Genomic DNA, 16,596 nt, shown 5'->3' with positions numbered 1-16,596 from the left:
GTAAAGTGCCTTGTCCAAGACATACCATGGTAGCTCAGACAGGCTGAACCCACACCCTTCTGTTCATGAGTTCTAATGCCTCAACTGCTGAGCCACTCCAACTCCTAGTGGCTTATGTGGGTCAGAAACAACTTTTTTTCTGATATGATAATGCAGTACTTCTCAGCATTTATACTCTTATTCAGTCTGATGACTTTATAACTGGATAAAAACCCACTAACCTAATATCAATATTATACATCATTTCTTAAGTGAAAAGAGCAGATCACAGCAACCTACATCTGACATCATGATATAGTACTCTACAAGATGCATGTACATATCTGGTAACATGACAGTTCATGCAATTTTGTCTGAGAAACTTGCTGAAATATAAGTGTAATTGATTAGTGGAGCCTGAGTAGTTTGTCACAGTGACCTACCTTCAGTATGGTGGCATAGTACTTCTTATGATTTATGTGCAAATTTATTTACCACGATGAACAAGCAACAGTGTCCCAGAAAATGATTGCATAATAAGAAGTGTACATGATTTCTGGATGATAAAATGTAGGCCAGTGACCTATTTTTGGCATGGCAGTATAGTGCTCTTCTGAATATCTATTTTCATGACAGAACAAGCAGCAGCACTGAAGAAACAGACCTAAAGTTATAAGTTTAAATAGCTTTGGAGTATGAAATGAAGGTCACAGTGGCAGTGTAGTATTCCTCAGGATGTATGCACAAATTGAGTTTCACGGCTGTACAAGTAACAGTGTCTGAGGGACTGTCCTTGGCATAAAGAGTTCAAGGTCATTGAATTGTTAATATAAGGTCAGTGACCTAATTTTAATGTAGTATAGTACTACTCAGACTCCATGCACAGATCAACTTTCAAGACAATTGTGACAACAATACCCAAGACATTTACCAGAACATCTAAGGTGTACATTTGCTCATGCCAATGCAGACACTGACACCAATTATGAAACTAGTGGTATAGTGTAAGTTTTCAATCATTTAATGCCAGTGAACTAAAAAGCTTGTTTTTCAGTTTTCCATCAATATTGATTCTGCTGCATTTATTTTATATCCTTCAGCAATCTCTAAAAATAAGAGGATTCAATTTCAAACCTTTGTCACATTCTATTACTCTAAATTTGCCAACATACTTGGCAAATGCATTGATTAAACACAGTAGATGGACAAGATTTCAACAGTAAATGGCTGTTCATGACAATGATGTATTTATTTTTCCCACAGCATCTGCATTCTGAGAAATCTCCAGGAAATCAAGCTGTGAAATAACCTAGATACAATATGTTTCTTCCTGTGAGAATGTACAAGGATGTATTGTTTCCTATTTGGTTAATATTCTTTGAAACTGATCATAAATAAAGCTTTGGAATACATGTTCAGTAATTTAATTCTTTCAACATGACAATGACAATATATCTTCTGAAAGTATCACAATTACCAAAATAAGATCAGTCACAATAAAATGCCTGCACAAATATGAACAGCACAGACCCAGAGCTGTTGCTACATAAACATGCCAGCATATCTGGGTCTATGCTATTCTTACAATTTCAAGCAAATAGGACAGAGCCTAACCCCACAAATATTAAACTATTTGAGCATTAAAGTTGAACATATACACAAATTTCCAAACTTTGAATTTATATATTTGTTCTTATTGGGGTTAGAATCAAGAAAATTTGGGCATGATTTTATCCTTTGCATCCCTGTACATGCAAACTTTAAATGACGTATTCATATTCCAAGTATGATTGTCCATATACATGCCAAATTGCAATGATTGAGATATTCCAAGTATGACTGTCCATATACATGCCAAATTGAAATGATAGAGATATTCCAAGTACGACTGTCCAAATACATGCCAAATTGAAATGATAGAGATATTTCAAGTATGACTGCCCATATTGTTGTTGTTGTTGTTGTGGGGTTTAACGCCATTTTTCAGCACACGATAGGGTATACATGGTGGCCAGTATTAATGGTGGAGGAAGAACCCGGAAAACCCCGGAAAGAACCACCGACCCACGAGAAGCTACTGGCAAGCTTTCTCACATGCCCACATTGGCTGAATCTTAGACTCGAACCGCTGCAGAGGTGAGATGGCAGTGATCCGTAACGAAGAACGCTTTAGACCACTCGGCCACTCGGGGCCCCTGACTGTCCATATACATGCCAAATTGCAATGACAGAGATATTCCAAGTATGACTGTCCAAATACATGCCAAATTGAAATGATAGAGATATTCCAAGTATGACTGTCCATATACATGCCAAAATTGAAATGATAGAGATATTCCAAGTATGACTGTCCATATACATGCCAAATTGAAATGATAGAGATATTCCAAGTATGACTGTCCATTTACATGTCAAATTGCAATGATATATATATAATCCAAGTATGACTGTCCATATACATGCCAAATTGAAATGATAGAGATATTCCAAGTATGACTGTCCATATACACGCCAAATTGAAATGAGAGATATTCCAAGTATGACTGTCCATATACATGTCAAATTGCAATGATATATATATAATCCAAGTATGACTGTCCATATACATGCCAAATGGAAATGATAGAGACATTCCAAGTATAACTGTCCAGATACATGCCAAATTGAAATGATTGAGATATTCCAAGTATGAATGTCCAGATACATGCCAAATTGAAATGATATATATATAATCCAAGTATGGCTGTCCATATACATGCCAAATTGCAATGATGGAGATATTCCAAGTATGACTGTCCATATACATGCCAAATTGAAATGAGAGATATTCCAAGTATGACTGTCCATATACATGCCAAATTGAAATGATAGATATTTCAAGTATGACTGTCCATATACATGCCAAATTGCAATGATTGAGATGTTCCAAGTATGACTGTCCAAATACATGCCAAATTGAAATGATAGAGATATTTCAAGTATGACTGTCTATATACATGACAAATTGAAATGAGAGATATTCCAAGTATGACTGTCCATATACATGCCAAATTGAAATGATAGAGATATTCCAAGTATGACTGTCCATATACATGCCAAATTGAAATGATAGAGATATTCCAAGTATGACTGTCCATATACATGCCAAATTGAAATGATAGAGATATTCCAAGTATGACTGTCCATTTACATGTCAAATTGCAATGACATATATATAATCCAAGTATGACTGTCCAAATACATGCCAAATTGAAATGATTGAGATATTCCAAGTATGACTGTCCAAATACATGCCAAATTGCAATGATTGAGATATTCCAAGTATGACTGTCCATATACATGCCAAATTGAAATGACAGATATATTCCAAGTATAACTGTCCAGATACATGCCAAATTGCAATCATATATATAATCCGAGCATGACTGTCCAAATACATGCCAAATTGAAATGATAGAGATATTCCAAGTATGACTGTCTATATACATGCCAAATTAAAATGATAGATATATTCCAAGTATAACTGTCCAGATACATGCCAAATTGCAATGATAGAGACATTCCAAGTATGACTGTCCAAATACATGCCAAATCGAAATGATAGAGATATTCCAAGTATGACTGTCTATATATATGCCAAATTGAAATGATAGAGATATTCCAAGTATGACTGTCCATATACATGCCAAATTGCAATGACTGAGATATTCCAAGTATGACTGTCCATATACATGCCAAATTGAAATGATAGAGATATTCCAGGTATAACTGTCCATATACATGCCAAATTGCAATGATAGAGATATTTCAAGTATGACTGTCTATATACATGCCAAATTGAAATGATTGAGATATTCCAAGTATGACTGTCCATATACATGCCAAATTGAAATGATAGATATATTCCAAATATAGCTGTCCAGATACATGCCAAATTGCAATCATATATATAATCCGAGTATGACTGTCCAAATACATGCCAAATTGAAATGATAGAGATATTCCAAGTATGACTGTCTATATACATGCCAAATTGAAATGATAGATATATTCCAAGTATAACTGTCCAGATACATGCCAAATTGCAATGATAGAGACATTCCAAGTATGACTGTCCAAATACATGCCAAATTGCAATGATATATATAATCCAAGTATGACTGTCCAAATACATGCCAAATCGAAATGATAGAGATATTCCAAGTATGACTGTCTATATATATGCCAAATTGAAATGATAGAGATATTCCAAGTATGACTGTCCATATACATGCCAAATTGCAATGAAAGAGATATTCCAAGTATGACTGGCCATACACATGCCAAATTGCAATGATATATATAATCCAAGTAGGACTGTCCATATACATGCCAAATTGAAATGATAGAGATATTTCAAGTATGACTGTCTATATACATGCCAAATTGAAATGATAGAGATATTCCAAGTATAACTGTCCAGATACATGCCAAATTGAAATGATATATTTAATCCGAGTATGACTATCCAAATACATGCCAAATTGAAATGATAAAGATATTCCAAGTCTGACTGTCTATATACATGCCAAATTGAAATAATACTGAGATGGGTGTATCAATGGATGGATGGACAGAGAGATGTACATATGACAGAGACAGAGATTAGATAGATAGATAGATAGGTAGATAGATAGATAGATAAATAGATAGATAGACTGCATACATGGCTTTGGGGCCAGACATTTTATTTTCATTGAAACTCTACTTAAGAGAAAGATTACAAAAGCACTGCTGAAGTTAAGAATCATTTCAAAGAGGCCAAAAAACTGTTGTAACCAATTTCTTTCCACATAGTACTTATTTTAATGAAACCAATCTGAAGAAAACCCTACATTACAAATATCTTTTGCTATGTATCCATCAATTGTTTTTTCCCTCACAGCATTTTGATTCTGTAAAATATTTTAGAAATAATGCATAATATTATCATGGATACCATATATACTTGCTTATAATACAAATCCAACTGCAAACAGCACAGACCTATATCTGCTCCTGCTAATGTGCCAGGGGATTGGGGTCTGCACAGTTAGGAGTATTCAAAAGAACAAACACAGACTCTGACTGCAGGTGTATTATGCTACAGCAGATTGGGATCTTTGCTGTTTGCAGTCTGACTTGACTTGGAGGAGTGTATAGATGGAATATATTCAATTCCCACAAGGCAATAGCAAAAATAATTTCTTTCTTCCTCTAAGGGCATCCATATTGTGAGAAAAACGCAGCTCAGATATCCAAAATACTATAGGTATTTTCTTATGGACCAATGAAAACACCAAAATTCCACAGAAAATCATGCTATAGCAAATATTTCACACAACATTTTCAGAAAGGGATGTGTAGTACTATATGTACACACTCTTGTTGAGTCCAACTGCAAACTTCGAAGACTCAGATCTACTGTAGCATAACGTGCCTGCTCACCTGGATCCATGCAGTTAGTGGTTATCAGTAGAACAAACATAGACCCTGATCTACTGATGAATTATGCAAGGGCAGGTCAGGGTCTGTATTGTTTCAGTTGGACTTGATTTATAAGTGAGTATATATCTTTTTCATCTTTAGGCTCTGTGATGCTGACATATCTTGCTGTAGATATCTAACCATAAAAATAAAATAATAGACTGTGAGACTTCATGGATTTGCACATGAAAAATGATGGGTTGCTTTCATCTACTCCCATCTCAGGTGAGAACTAATGCATCATCTTGGAACAAATTAGTTCAGTAAACCCACCATTCAGCTTCAGAGCCTAAAGATAGGTGCAAAAAAATAAATCTGTTCATTCAGGATCATGCTAAACTACTAATGTGATTACAGAAAATGTTATGCGGTAAAGGTCTTTGTCACAAGCTACGGGCAGCAATATGCTACATTCTTAACACCCATGACTGCCTGTTCTGAGGTTTCCTCATTTTTCATTGGTAAGCATAAAGGACATAATGTAAAACCTCTTGCTAAAAAAAAAAATGGAAGTGCCTGTTTTGTTGATAAATAACTGTATTTGGATAAGAAAATTGTGATCAGCTTATTCAAACAGCAAAAGACATCATGATGGGTCACAATGGAAAATGTTTTTACTTGCACTCAAATTGAATGGTCAAGCAGATTCATGCGTATTCATGGGAGACAAGAAAATCTCAACTCAGCTGGCCATGGGAGATAAAGAAGCACAGTGGATTGTTGCTGATGGCTTGTGATGATGAGTACAATATGAAAACTTCAAGATCCAAGTCTTTTTATTTCCAATGAAAAGCGAGTAAATGGGTGGTCATACTATCAACTTTATTTTTTATAATGTCTATAATCTATTTATATGCTGTGCTATGACAGTGATAGGGCACATTTGATTACGCTTGTAAATTGATCATACCTTGCTGGTCAGTTTTCAGGCACTATGGTGGGCTATACATGTTCCATCAGTACATTTCTAGTTATTATAGAGTTACAGTATATACCATATATGCTCAACTATAAGTAAACTCCAACTGCAGACCAAGATCTTTCATTGCATAATGTGTTGGCCGATCTGGGTCTATGCAGTTTGTTAGGCGTAATGAGATCCTGGATTGTGGAATACTGATGTGATTAGTTGCAGACAGAGGAACAGTGATGTGAACACTTGCAGATAATGGAATTGTGATGTGATTAGTTGCAGACAGTGGAACAGTGATGTGAACAGTTGCAGACAGAGGAACAGTGATGTGAACAGTTGCAGACAGTGGAACAGTGATGTGAACAGTTGCAGACAGTGGAACAGTGATGTGAACAGTTGCAGACAGTGGAACAGTGATGTGAACAGTTCCAGATAATGGAATACTGATGTGATTAGTTGCAGACAGTGGAACAGTGATGTGAACAGTTGCAGACAGAGGAACAGTGATGTGATCAGTTGCAGACCTGTTTACTTTCACAGATACCTATCAGTAGTTTCGTAATGGTAGCCACCCGTCTGTGGTTTGTCTTAATACAGGTCCATACCTATCTGATGACACATTTGTGATTTGGCAAGAAGTAAACATATCAACACAGAATCATCTGAAAAGGTACACATGCTGTCTGCACATGCCAAAACTGAACTAATTATTCCTGTGCAGACATTAACCCAGAGTCAAACAAATTTTGATTGTATGTCTTATAATTCTCCCGTGTATGTTATCATGCTTATTTAGTCAGTAACTCAGTGATTAACATTTTTATAATGAAGTAGTAGCAAGTTCCTCCTTACTTAGAGTTTCCTGCCTAAGTTTCGTAATAGTAAAAATGTTGACTTGCCCACATTTAAAAACAGTAAATCATCATATCTGTGTAGATCTATAACAGTGAAGGCTGTTATAACACTTGCATTTTTAAAGACCCTAACAAAGTATTCTTGTGGCCTTCCCAGCATTCCTTTGTGCTAAAGGTGAGACAATGTAGGCCTCACAAAGTATTTTTATGGCCTTTCAACATCGCTTTGTGATAAAGCAGGAATAAAGTATGCCTCCACTAAGTATTCTTGAGGCCTTCCCAGCATTCCACTGTGATAAAGCAGAGATAAAGTTGGCCTTACAAAGTGTTACTGTGGACTTCCCAGCATTCCTTTATCATAAAGCAGGGATAAAGTAGGCCTCACAAAGTATTCTTGTGGCCTTTCCAGTATTCCTTTGTAATAAAGCAGGGATAAAGTGGGTCTCACAAAGTATTCTTGTGGTCTTTCCAGCATTCCTTTGTAATAAAGCAGGGATAAAGTAGGCCTCACAAAATATTCTTGTGATATTTCCAGCATTCCTTAATGATAAAGCAGGGATAAAATAGGCCTCACTAAGTATTCTTGTGGCCTTTCCAGCATTCCTTTGTAATAAAGCAGGGATAAAGTGGGTCTCACAAAGTATTCTTGTGGTCTTTCCAGCATTCCTTTGTAATAAAGCAAGGATAAAGTAGGCCTCACAAAATATTCTTGTGATATTTCCAGCATTCCTTAATGATAAAGCAGGGATAAAATAGGCCTCACTAAGTATTCTTGTGGCCTTTATAACATCTCTTTGTGATAAAGCTGGGAAAAAGTAGAGATATGATTTTTAAAAAGTAGGTAAAAAGTTTAGCAAAAAAATATGGACAATTTATTTTAAAAAATAGTATGAAATTTGTGCAAATTACCGGCATAAATAAAACCTTAATTTGAAATATCCTTGTAAATTTGAACAAACGAATGCTCTTGTTCACACAACAGCTGTCTCTATATTCCACATTGCCATCATATTTAACGCATGGGTCCACATTAGCTGTCTCTCTATTCCACAATGCCAATATCTTCTATAGCACAATGTCCAATACCACAGACTACATATGAATTTTTTTACTACAGCTGTTTATGCAGCATAATCAATAAGTAACATTAGGACACCAATCTGGAAAATCATGGGCTGCTGGAAAGATTATTTCCAGTATAACTGACTCTCTAATGGGTGCCACCCCTATATATTTAACATAGTTTGCATGAATTCCTGATGATTTTATTTCTATCAGGACTACTTTGTCTGTTTTTGTTATAAATCCCATTTATTTTACTTGTCAACAGTTCAACACAACTGTAAACTCATGGCCTTGACCTCACTCATAATCCAATAGTTGCCCAAATTTACTTCAATGGAGCATTCAAGTGCTTCAATGAGACAGTTGAGCAACCTAAATGAAGTCTGTCATGCATATTTGTGAGAGAGAACACTTTTGCCTACAAAACTTGTACCAAAACCTACAGCATGTACTTTTATGGCATGTTCTGTAAGGTCTATTACCATGAAATTGTAGCAGCAAACAGCTGGGCACTTAACACCCATGCTGCTCTTGGTTTGATCCTCAGTTCTTCCAAGATGTGCAAGTGTATGTGGTTGAACATCAAAAGTCAATGGGTTCATACCAGTTCAATGATTTCCTCTGCCTCTAAACCACCCTCATGCCTAGATCTGAGATATCAAGTAAACATGGTAACTGAGATGTCAAGTGTACATGCTATTTGAGATGCAAGTCACCTTAATATTAAGATGTCAAGTGTATATGGTTCTAAGATATCCAATGCACATGGTACTGAGATGACAAGTGTAGATGTTATATGGGATGTGGTGCATACATGGTACCTGAAATGTCAAGTGTTCGTGTTATCTGAGATGTCAAATTTACATGGTACTGAGATGCAGAGTCCACATGATATCTAAAATGTCAAGTATACATGGAACTGAGATGTCAAGTGTATATGGTATCTAAGAAGTCAAGAATACATGGTTTCAGAGATGTCTAGTGTATATGGTATCTGAGATGTAATGTATACATGGTATCTGAAATGTCAAGTGTACATGGTACTGAGATGTCAAGTGTACATGGTACTGAGAAGTCAAGAATACATGGTTTCTGAGATGTCTAGTGCATATGATATCTGAAATGTCAAGTGTACATGGTACTGATATGTCTGGTGTACATGGTATCTGAGATGTAATGCATACATGGTATCTGAAATGTCAAGTGTACATGGTACTGAGATGTCAAGAATATATGGTTTCTGAGATGTCTAGTGTACATGGTACTGAGATGTCTAGTGTACATGGTATCTGAGATGTAATGCATACATGGTATCTGAAATGTCTAGTGTATATGGTACTGAGATGTCTAGTGTATATGGTATCTGAGATGTCAAGAATATATGGTTTCTGAGATGTCTAGTGTATATGGTTTCTGAGATGTCTAGTGTACATGGTACTGAGATGTCTAGTGTATATGGTATCTGAGATGTCTGGTGTATATGGTATCTGAGATGTCTGGTGTATATGGTATCTGAGATGTCTAGTGTATATGGTACTGAGATGTCTGGTGTATATGGTACTGAGATGTCTAGTGTATATGGTATCTGAGATGTCTAGTGTATATGGTATCTGAGATGTCTAGTGTATATGGTATCTGAGATGTCTAGTGTATATGGTATTGAGATGTCTAGTGTATGTGGTATTGAGATGTCTAGTGTATATGGTATTGAGATGTCTAGTGTATATGGTATCTGAGATGTCTAGTGTATATGGTATCTGAGATGTCTAGTGTATATGGTATTGAGATGTCTAGTGTATATGGTATCTGAGATGTCTAGTGTATATGGTATCTGAGATGTCTAGTGTATATGGTATTGAGATGTCTAGTGTATATGGTATCTGAGATGTCTAGTGTACATGGTATCTGAGATGTCTAGTGCACATGGTACTGAGATGTCTAGTGTATATCGTATCTGAGATGTCAGGCATGAATGGTATGGCAGTTAGAAACTGTTGTACAATTAATATACTATAAACAATGTTGAAAAAGTTTTGGCCTCTCCTCACCACAATACGTGGCTGATGCCTTTGTTCTCCTGGTCCATACACTCCAGCCAGACGCAAAGCACAGCAATGCAGTTTGTGTCCATCTTCTGTATATAGACCACTTGCAGCCAAGACCTTCTGCTCAGCAATAGACTTTGTTCTGGAGTAGTGGTCAGGATGCTGTAAAACATGTTATAATCAGATGGAGTCTACAAGCATCTTAAGCACAAAAGTTCCACTAAGACTATAAAGAGTATGTAATGGCGGGGGGGGGGGGAGGAGGAGGAGGAGGAACAGGCAAATGATGGCCTGCATAATGGATATGGCCCATGACCTGATTTTAGCCCTAAATTGACATCATAGGGTATGACTTTAACAATTACCTGCACCCTGGAGGAAGCTGCCACTGCTGGTTTAAAAATTGGTAAAAAAATACATTCATATCAGTCCTCTTTTATTTTTGGATTGGATACTCATTTCTTAAAAAGACTCAATATCCATTTACAATATGTAACTGTTGCTGAAATGTTGTCTTGCAAGATTAAAAAATATGCTCTGCCTACATGCTAGGTGTCATCTTTGTCTCAAATGCAAACTATCCATTAGTCATGGTAAAAGAACTAAAGTTATTTTAATGAAATCATTTTCCCCCAGCCTTCTTGATTTTGACCTTTGACATATTACTGACAAAATCAATAGGTGCCTTTTTTGTCATAAATACAAGCCATTCTCAAAGTCTGATCATGGTTTGAGGCACAGGACCTGAATTATTCTCCTTCTGAAGTCACTCTGACCCCCCTAAATACCTTCCTAAATGATTCTTCCTTGTCTGAAATGCTAGCCATCAATAAAGTTTGAGCATGGCATCTGGTGCAGAACGTCAGTAGTTTTGTGGAATTATTTTTCATTCTTTTAGTTTGTGTGACTTTGACCTTTTCCTTTTCACAAATGCAGGTCATCCATAAAGTTTGGTCAGAACAGGTGAAAAGAACTCAAGAAATTATTCAGAAACCATTTTTTCTTCTTCCAATCACCATTACCTTTATGAATGTCTTTCTTATCCCAAAAGTCATTTGCAAAGTATGGTCAAAGTATTTGCTACACAAATAAAGTTAATGTGCTGAAACATTTTTCCTTCTTTCAGTCCCTGTGACTTTGATCTCGGGCCTATTGCTCCTCAACTCCATGTTTTATTCAATGCCCCAAATGCAAGATACTTCCAAGTTTGGTAATGGTCAACAGTGGAGAACTGTACAGTTACCAAATTTCAAACTTGTGGTAACATTTTGTGCTCTACATTTTGAAATATTTATCTGATGACAAACATCTGGAGCCTGAGTTCTTTAACACATTAACCCCTGGATGTTGTTGTTTTTGCCTGAAATTCGAGTAGGAAACACATTTTGAAAGCTATTTCTGAATAAATCCGAAAACACCAACTTCCAGGTGATCTTCCAATAACATACCGCCTAGTTGTGTTAGAAACATCATTTTTCATTGGCTATTCGGCTCACACATGATCAGAAGGGTAAAAGCTGGAGTTCTTTTTTTTTTTTGGGTGCTAAACAGACCCATTATTTTTGTATCAAGACCACTCTTTATTCCAAACGCCCATCTTATCCTACTTTTTGCAAAGGTTTATCTGTCTGTTTGCAGTTCATAACAGGTTGCCTTATATCTGAGACCAAAAAGTCTAAAATCCAGACACAAAATTTGATTCCGACCACTGGCGATTTTTGAGTAGACAAAAATTGGGTCCAAAAAATGAGGTTTTTCCCTCTGTATTTTTTAGTATAACTAGAAATACCAGATTATTTGGTATCATTGTAGAGCTACATCTATCTACCTTTCTATAATACCACCCACTGCCCTAATTGCATGAAAATCTAATCAGGTTATCTATATATGCATACAAATATGCATACATAAAAATTTCATTTATCTACCTCGTGGTTTTCACTTAATTGTGCTGGTGGAAAAAAAATCTGTTCAAGAAGTTAAAGAATTTGCAAACCAGTTAAAACTTGCTGTGTTGGTCTATAAATCTAACCAGGTCATCTATATATAAACACAGATAGGTTGTTGTTGTTGTTTAGGGTTTAACGCCATTTTTCAGCACAAGATAGGCTATACATGGCGGCCAGTATAACTGGTGGAGGAAGAACCCTGGAAAACCCAGGGAAGAACCACCGACCCACGAGAAGCTAATGGCAGGCTTTCCCACGTACCCACGCTAGCCGAGCCTTGGACTCGAACCTACGCAGACAGAGGTGAGATGGCAGTGATCCGGAACGGTGAGCGCTTTAGACCACTTGGCCACTCGGGGCCCCTCACAGATATGACAACCTTATTTCATTTTTCTACTGTATGTACCCACTTATAAGACATGGAAAACAGCAAACAACAAAGATTCTGATCTGCTGTATCATAAGGTGTTTGCGGATCAGTGTCTATGTTGTTTATTCTAATGATTACTCCTAACAAACTGCACAGACCCAGATCTACCAGCACATAAATGTGATGACAGATCTGGGTCTGTGCAGTTTGCAATTGAACTTATCTTATAAACGAGTACATACAGTTCCTCAAGAGATTTTTGCTAAATTAACAAGGTTTGTGTCCCAAGAAAAAGTCAAAGTCCAAATGTCCATTGATAAAAAAATTAATGAATTTTCTAAATTAACATGTATTGGGAAGATTTAATAAATACGACAAAAGTAGAACTTGAAAATATTGGCAATTTCTGCACAATATTTATTATTTGTCACAATTTTTGAGAAATTGATATAAATGCATTAATCATGCATCCTACAACCACCCCTGGTCCATTACAAACTGATTTTGTCACATTATTTAAATTGCTGCCAAATGTACATCACATAGTTATACTTCCAAGGCATTTGCCATTTTTTTCTAAGAAGAAAAAATCTGCGATAGAATACCTGACCAGGAAAGTAAAATGTTTCTTGATATTTTGTGACAACAGTACCCTCTGGTTTCACTGAAAAATTGCATGCCATTTATAAGCAACAGTAGACTGATATAACTGTTAAGTTCCATGAAGTAAACAACAACAACAAAATTCCCATGAAGTTAACAACAACAAAGTCCCATGAAGTGAACAACAAAAATAAAGTCCCATGAAGTAATCAACAAAAAGTCCCATGAAGTAAGCATAAAAAAGTCCCATGAAGTAAAGAACAAAAAAATTCCCATGAAGTAAACAATAAAACAATTCCCATGAAGTAAACAACATCAACAAAAAATTCCCATGAAGTAAAGAGAAAAAAAGTCCCATGAAGTAAACAAAACAAAAAAAGTCCCATGAAGTAAACAAAACAAAAAAAGTCCCATGAAGTAAACAAAACAAAAAAGTCCCATGAAGTAAACAAAACAAAAAAGTCCCATGAAGTAAACAAAACAAAAAAAGTCCCATGAAGTAAACAAAACAAAAAAAGTCCCATGAAGTAAACAAAACAAAAAAAGTCCCATGAAGTAAACAAAACAAAAAAAGTCCCATGAAGTAAACAAAACAAAAAAAGGGACTAATGGCTGACAGGAAGTCATAACCATTTCATCTTTTAACGCCTCGAGTGTGGAAACTACTCTGATATTTTTGAGCAATAACAAGAGTTTCAAATTAGCTGCTGTGGCAAGATCAGCATCCATTTCCAACTAGACATAATTGGAAGTCTTTTGGTGAAAATCCCATTTGAACACAAACATCCATTCAGGAAAGTAGCAATTATGAGATTTTTAAGATGGCTGCATCTGGAGTATCATTAACAAAATCTTCAAGGTGGTTGCATTACCTGCCATACTGGCTATCCATTATTTTCATGTACAAACAACCAAACATCATAAAGATATCTTGATGAAAACCCTGTGTTGATATTCTTTTTGTCATGGATAAGTAGCTATAACAAAACTTTGAAGATGGCAGCCATGCTTGGTATCATATTGGCATCATTTTTATTTGGGATCACCTAGACGTCATAAGATGTCTTTTGGTGCCAAATCCTATTTTGATATGACCATCAATTCATGATGAGAAACAATAATAAGAATTTCAAGATGTCTGCTGTGGTCGCCATATTGGACATCCTGCACTACCACTTTGATTGAGAATGAACTTGACATCGTAAGAAGAAACCCTCACCCATTTCAATATTACTTAGCATTCAATAACAACTGATATGTATATTTAATCTGTTGTTGTTTCATAATGAACTTAGCCATGTCCAAAATCAAGTTAACAGTGTACCTGACCAATAACATTTATTTTGCAAACAATATAATACATAGCTAAATATTTTTCTATGATTGTAAATTAAATATTCATATAATTATTAATGGTAAACAAGTTTATAGTCTTGATTCTGACCTTCAAAACTTCTACAATGGAAAATTCCATTATGCTGACAGAGTATTTCCATAAAATGTCAATTGTGACCTAGGTCAAGTAGACTGGTATATAATCTTGTTACAATGGGATTACTCATTTTTGCCTTAATATCAGAAGCAGGATTAGTCCTGTTGTCATTTTCAGTTTTTAGTTTGGGTGCATTAATTTATTCAAAATATTATTCACTGGAATTACAAAGTACTGGTACTCAATAATATTCTTAGATGGGAACACACTCCAGGCTTTAGGCACATCTGAGACTACAGGCACATCAACACATTCAATATCTGAATATCAATGGAATTCAATTGGAATTTCATACATTTGGACTTGTGACAACTTTTTGGGACTATTTGCGATTTTATTCACAAAACTGTAAGCTCTTTTTTAAATTTTCACTATGTATTCTAGGGAAATAAATTATTTGTTAAATTTTACAAAAATACTGGTTCTTGCTCTTTTATGTTAATTAGTTTAAGACCATAGTCATAAAACAATGTTTTTTAGATGGCTGCAATAGTGACTTTATTGGAACAAACTGGCACCATTTTCATTCAGGATCAACTAGACATCACTTTAGTCTAACCTTTAGTCCATGCCTATATGACTAACCATTCAGGAGGAGTAGCAATAGAGATATAATCAAGATGACCACTTTTGTTGGACATACTGGACATCCAAGCAACATTAGTTTTATGCAAAACCAATTAGACCATGGGGTGAATGTATGTGTCATGTTTTAAGGGAATCCTCCAAGTAGTTTAGGAGTAGACAAACATAGATGTTGGATGACAGATGACAGGTCATCCCCTGCTCTATGATGAGTAGAGCTAAATCAAAAGTCATTTAAAAGGACTAACAGTCTGCTAATTAAAGAAATTTTCCAGGAATTCAAGATAAAACCATTTCATCTTTTAACTGTTTGCTGTGGAAACTATCAATGATATTCTTGAGCAACAAGATATTCAAATCAGCCACTGTGACAGCCAGGATGTAAGTCTGTGACAGCCATATTGGATGTAAGTCTGTGTCAGCCATATTGGATGTAAGTCTGTGTCAGCCATATTGGATGTAAGTCTGTGACAGCCATATTGGATGCAAGACTGGACCAATTTTTCTTTTATGACACACTTAACACCATAAGAAAACTTTTGGTGCACACCCCATGTTGATAAGACAATCCATTTAGGGAGGCTGATGATGTCAAAAAAAAGAACTGGTGTAAGAAAACTACACACACTGTTAGCACTTCTACTGAATGCTGGTAGCTGGCTTGGACAAATTTTGTGCTATTGCCATTAGGCCTTAAGTAAATGCCCTCACTCCATTGTGCCAAAGATTAAAGGAAAAAGGATTAGAAAGTTCAGAAAGATTTTCCAGCAGAGGGTTCACATGACATCATCCAAGGAGGAGTGATTCAGGTGGGCACAGGATGCAGCAGCAACTTTAACTTCTTGGGATTTAATTCTCATGAAAGATAAATCCCTCGTAGTGATGAGGGTAAGTTCCATCGATGGTGTCGACAATACATTTGGAATGGATGACAGCCAAAACATCACATAAATCCTTACGAGAGAAAAAACAATGATTTTGATTTTTCCTGTTGTTCATTCTCATAGCAATGAAGTCAACTAAAGGCCACCCCGACAAATGAAAAAGTGATGCTGCTAGTGACTGATGCAGAGAACATACTGTGAGGACTGCACATTGCCTGGTCTGGACAGGCTGTCTGCCAGGATAGTCCTTTTGGTGATGGATTCTACAACTGATATTCTATGAGATTGGAGGATGTTTGATACTTCTATCTAAAGAAGTATATGTATCTTCTTCTAAACAAGAGTAGGTGAC

The 16,596-nt window shown here is 35.9% G+C and overlaps 1 protein-coding gene across 2 annotated transcripts in view; it reads right to left on the bottom strand.

The window, feature by feature from the left end:
• LOC149802887 (short-chain dehydrogenase/reductase family 42E member 1-like) overlaps positions 1-16,596 on the bottom strand; it is a 126,684-nt gene that overhangs the window by 31,629 nt on the left and 78,459 nt on the right. For both annotated transcript variants that reach the window (XM_089952357.1, XM_089952358.1), the window contains one exon: positions 10,365-10,523. In XM_089952357.1, coding sequence (XP_089808483.1) covers positions 10,365-10,523 — 159 coding nt within the window. The remainder of the gene's footprint in view (positions 1-10,364; positions 10,524-16,596) is intronic.

Source organism: Sinohyriopsis cumingii, chromosome 3 (assembly GCF_028554795.1).
Source record: "Sinohyriopsis cumingii isolate HCF-2022 chromosome 3, ASM2855479v2, whole genome shotgun sequence".
Taxonomy (NCBI): Eukaryota; Metazoa; Mollusca; class Bivalvia; order Unionida; family Unionidae; genus Sinohyriopsis; species Sinohyriopsis cumingii.
This window is presented reverse-complemented; position numbering and strand designations above follow the sequence as displayed.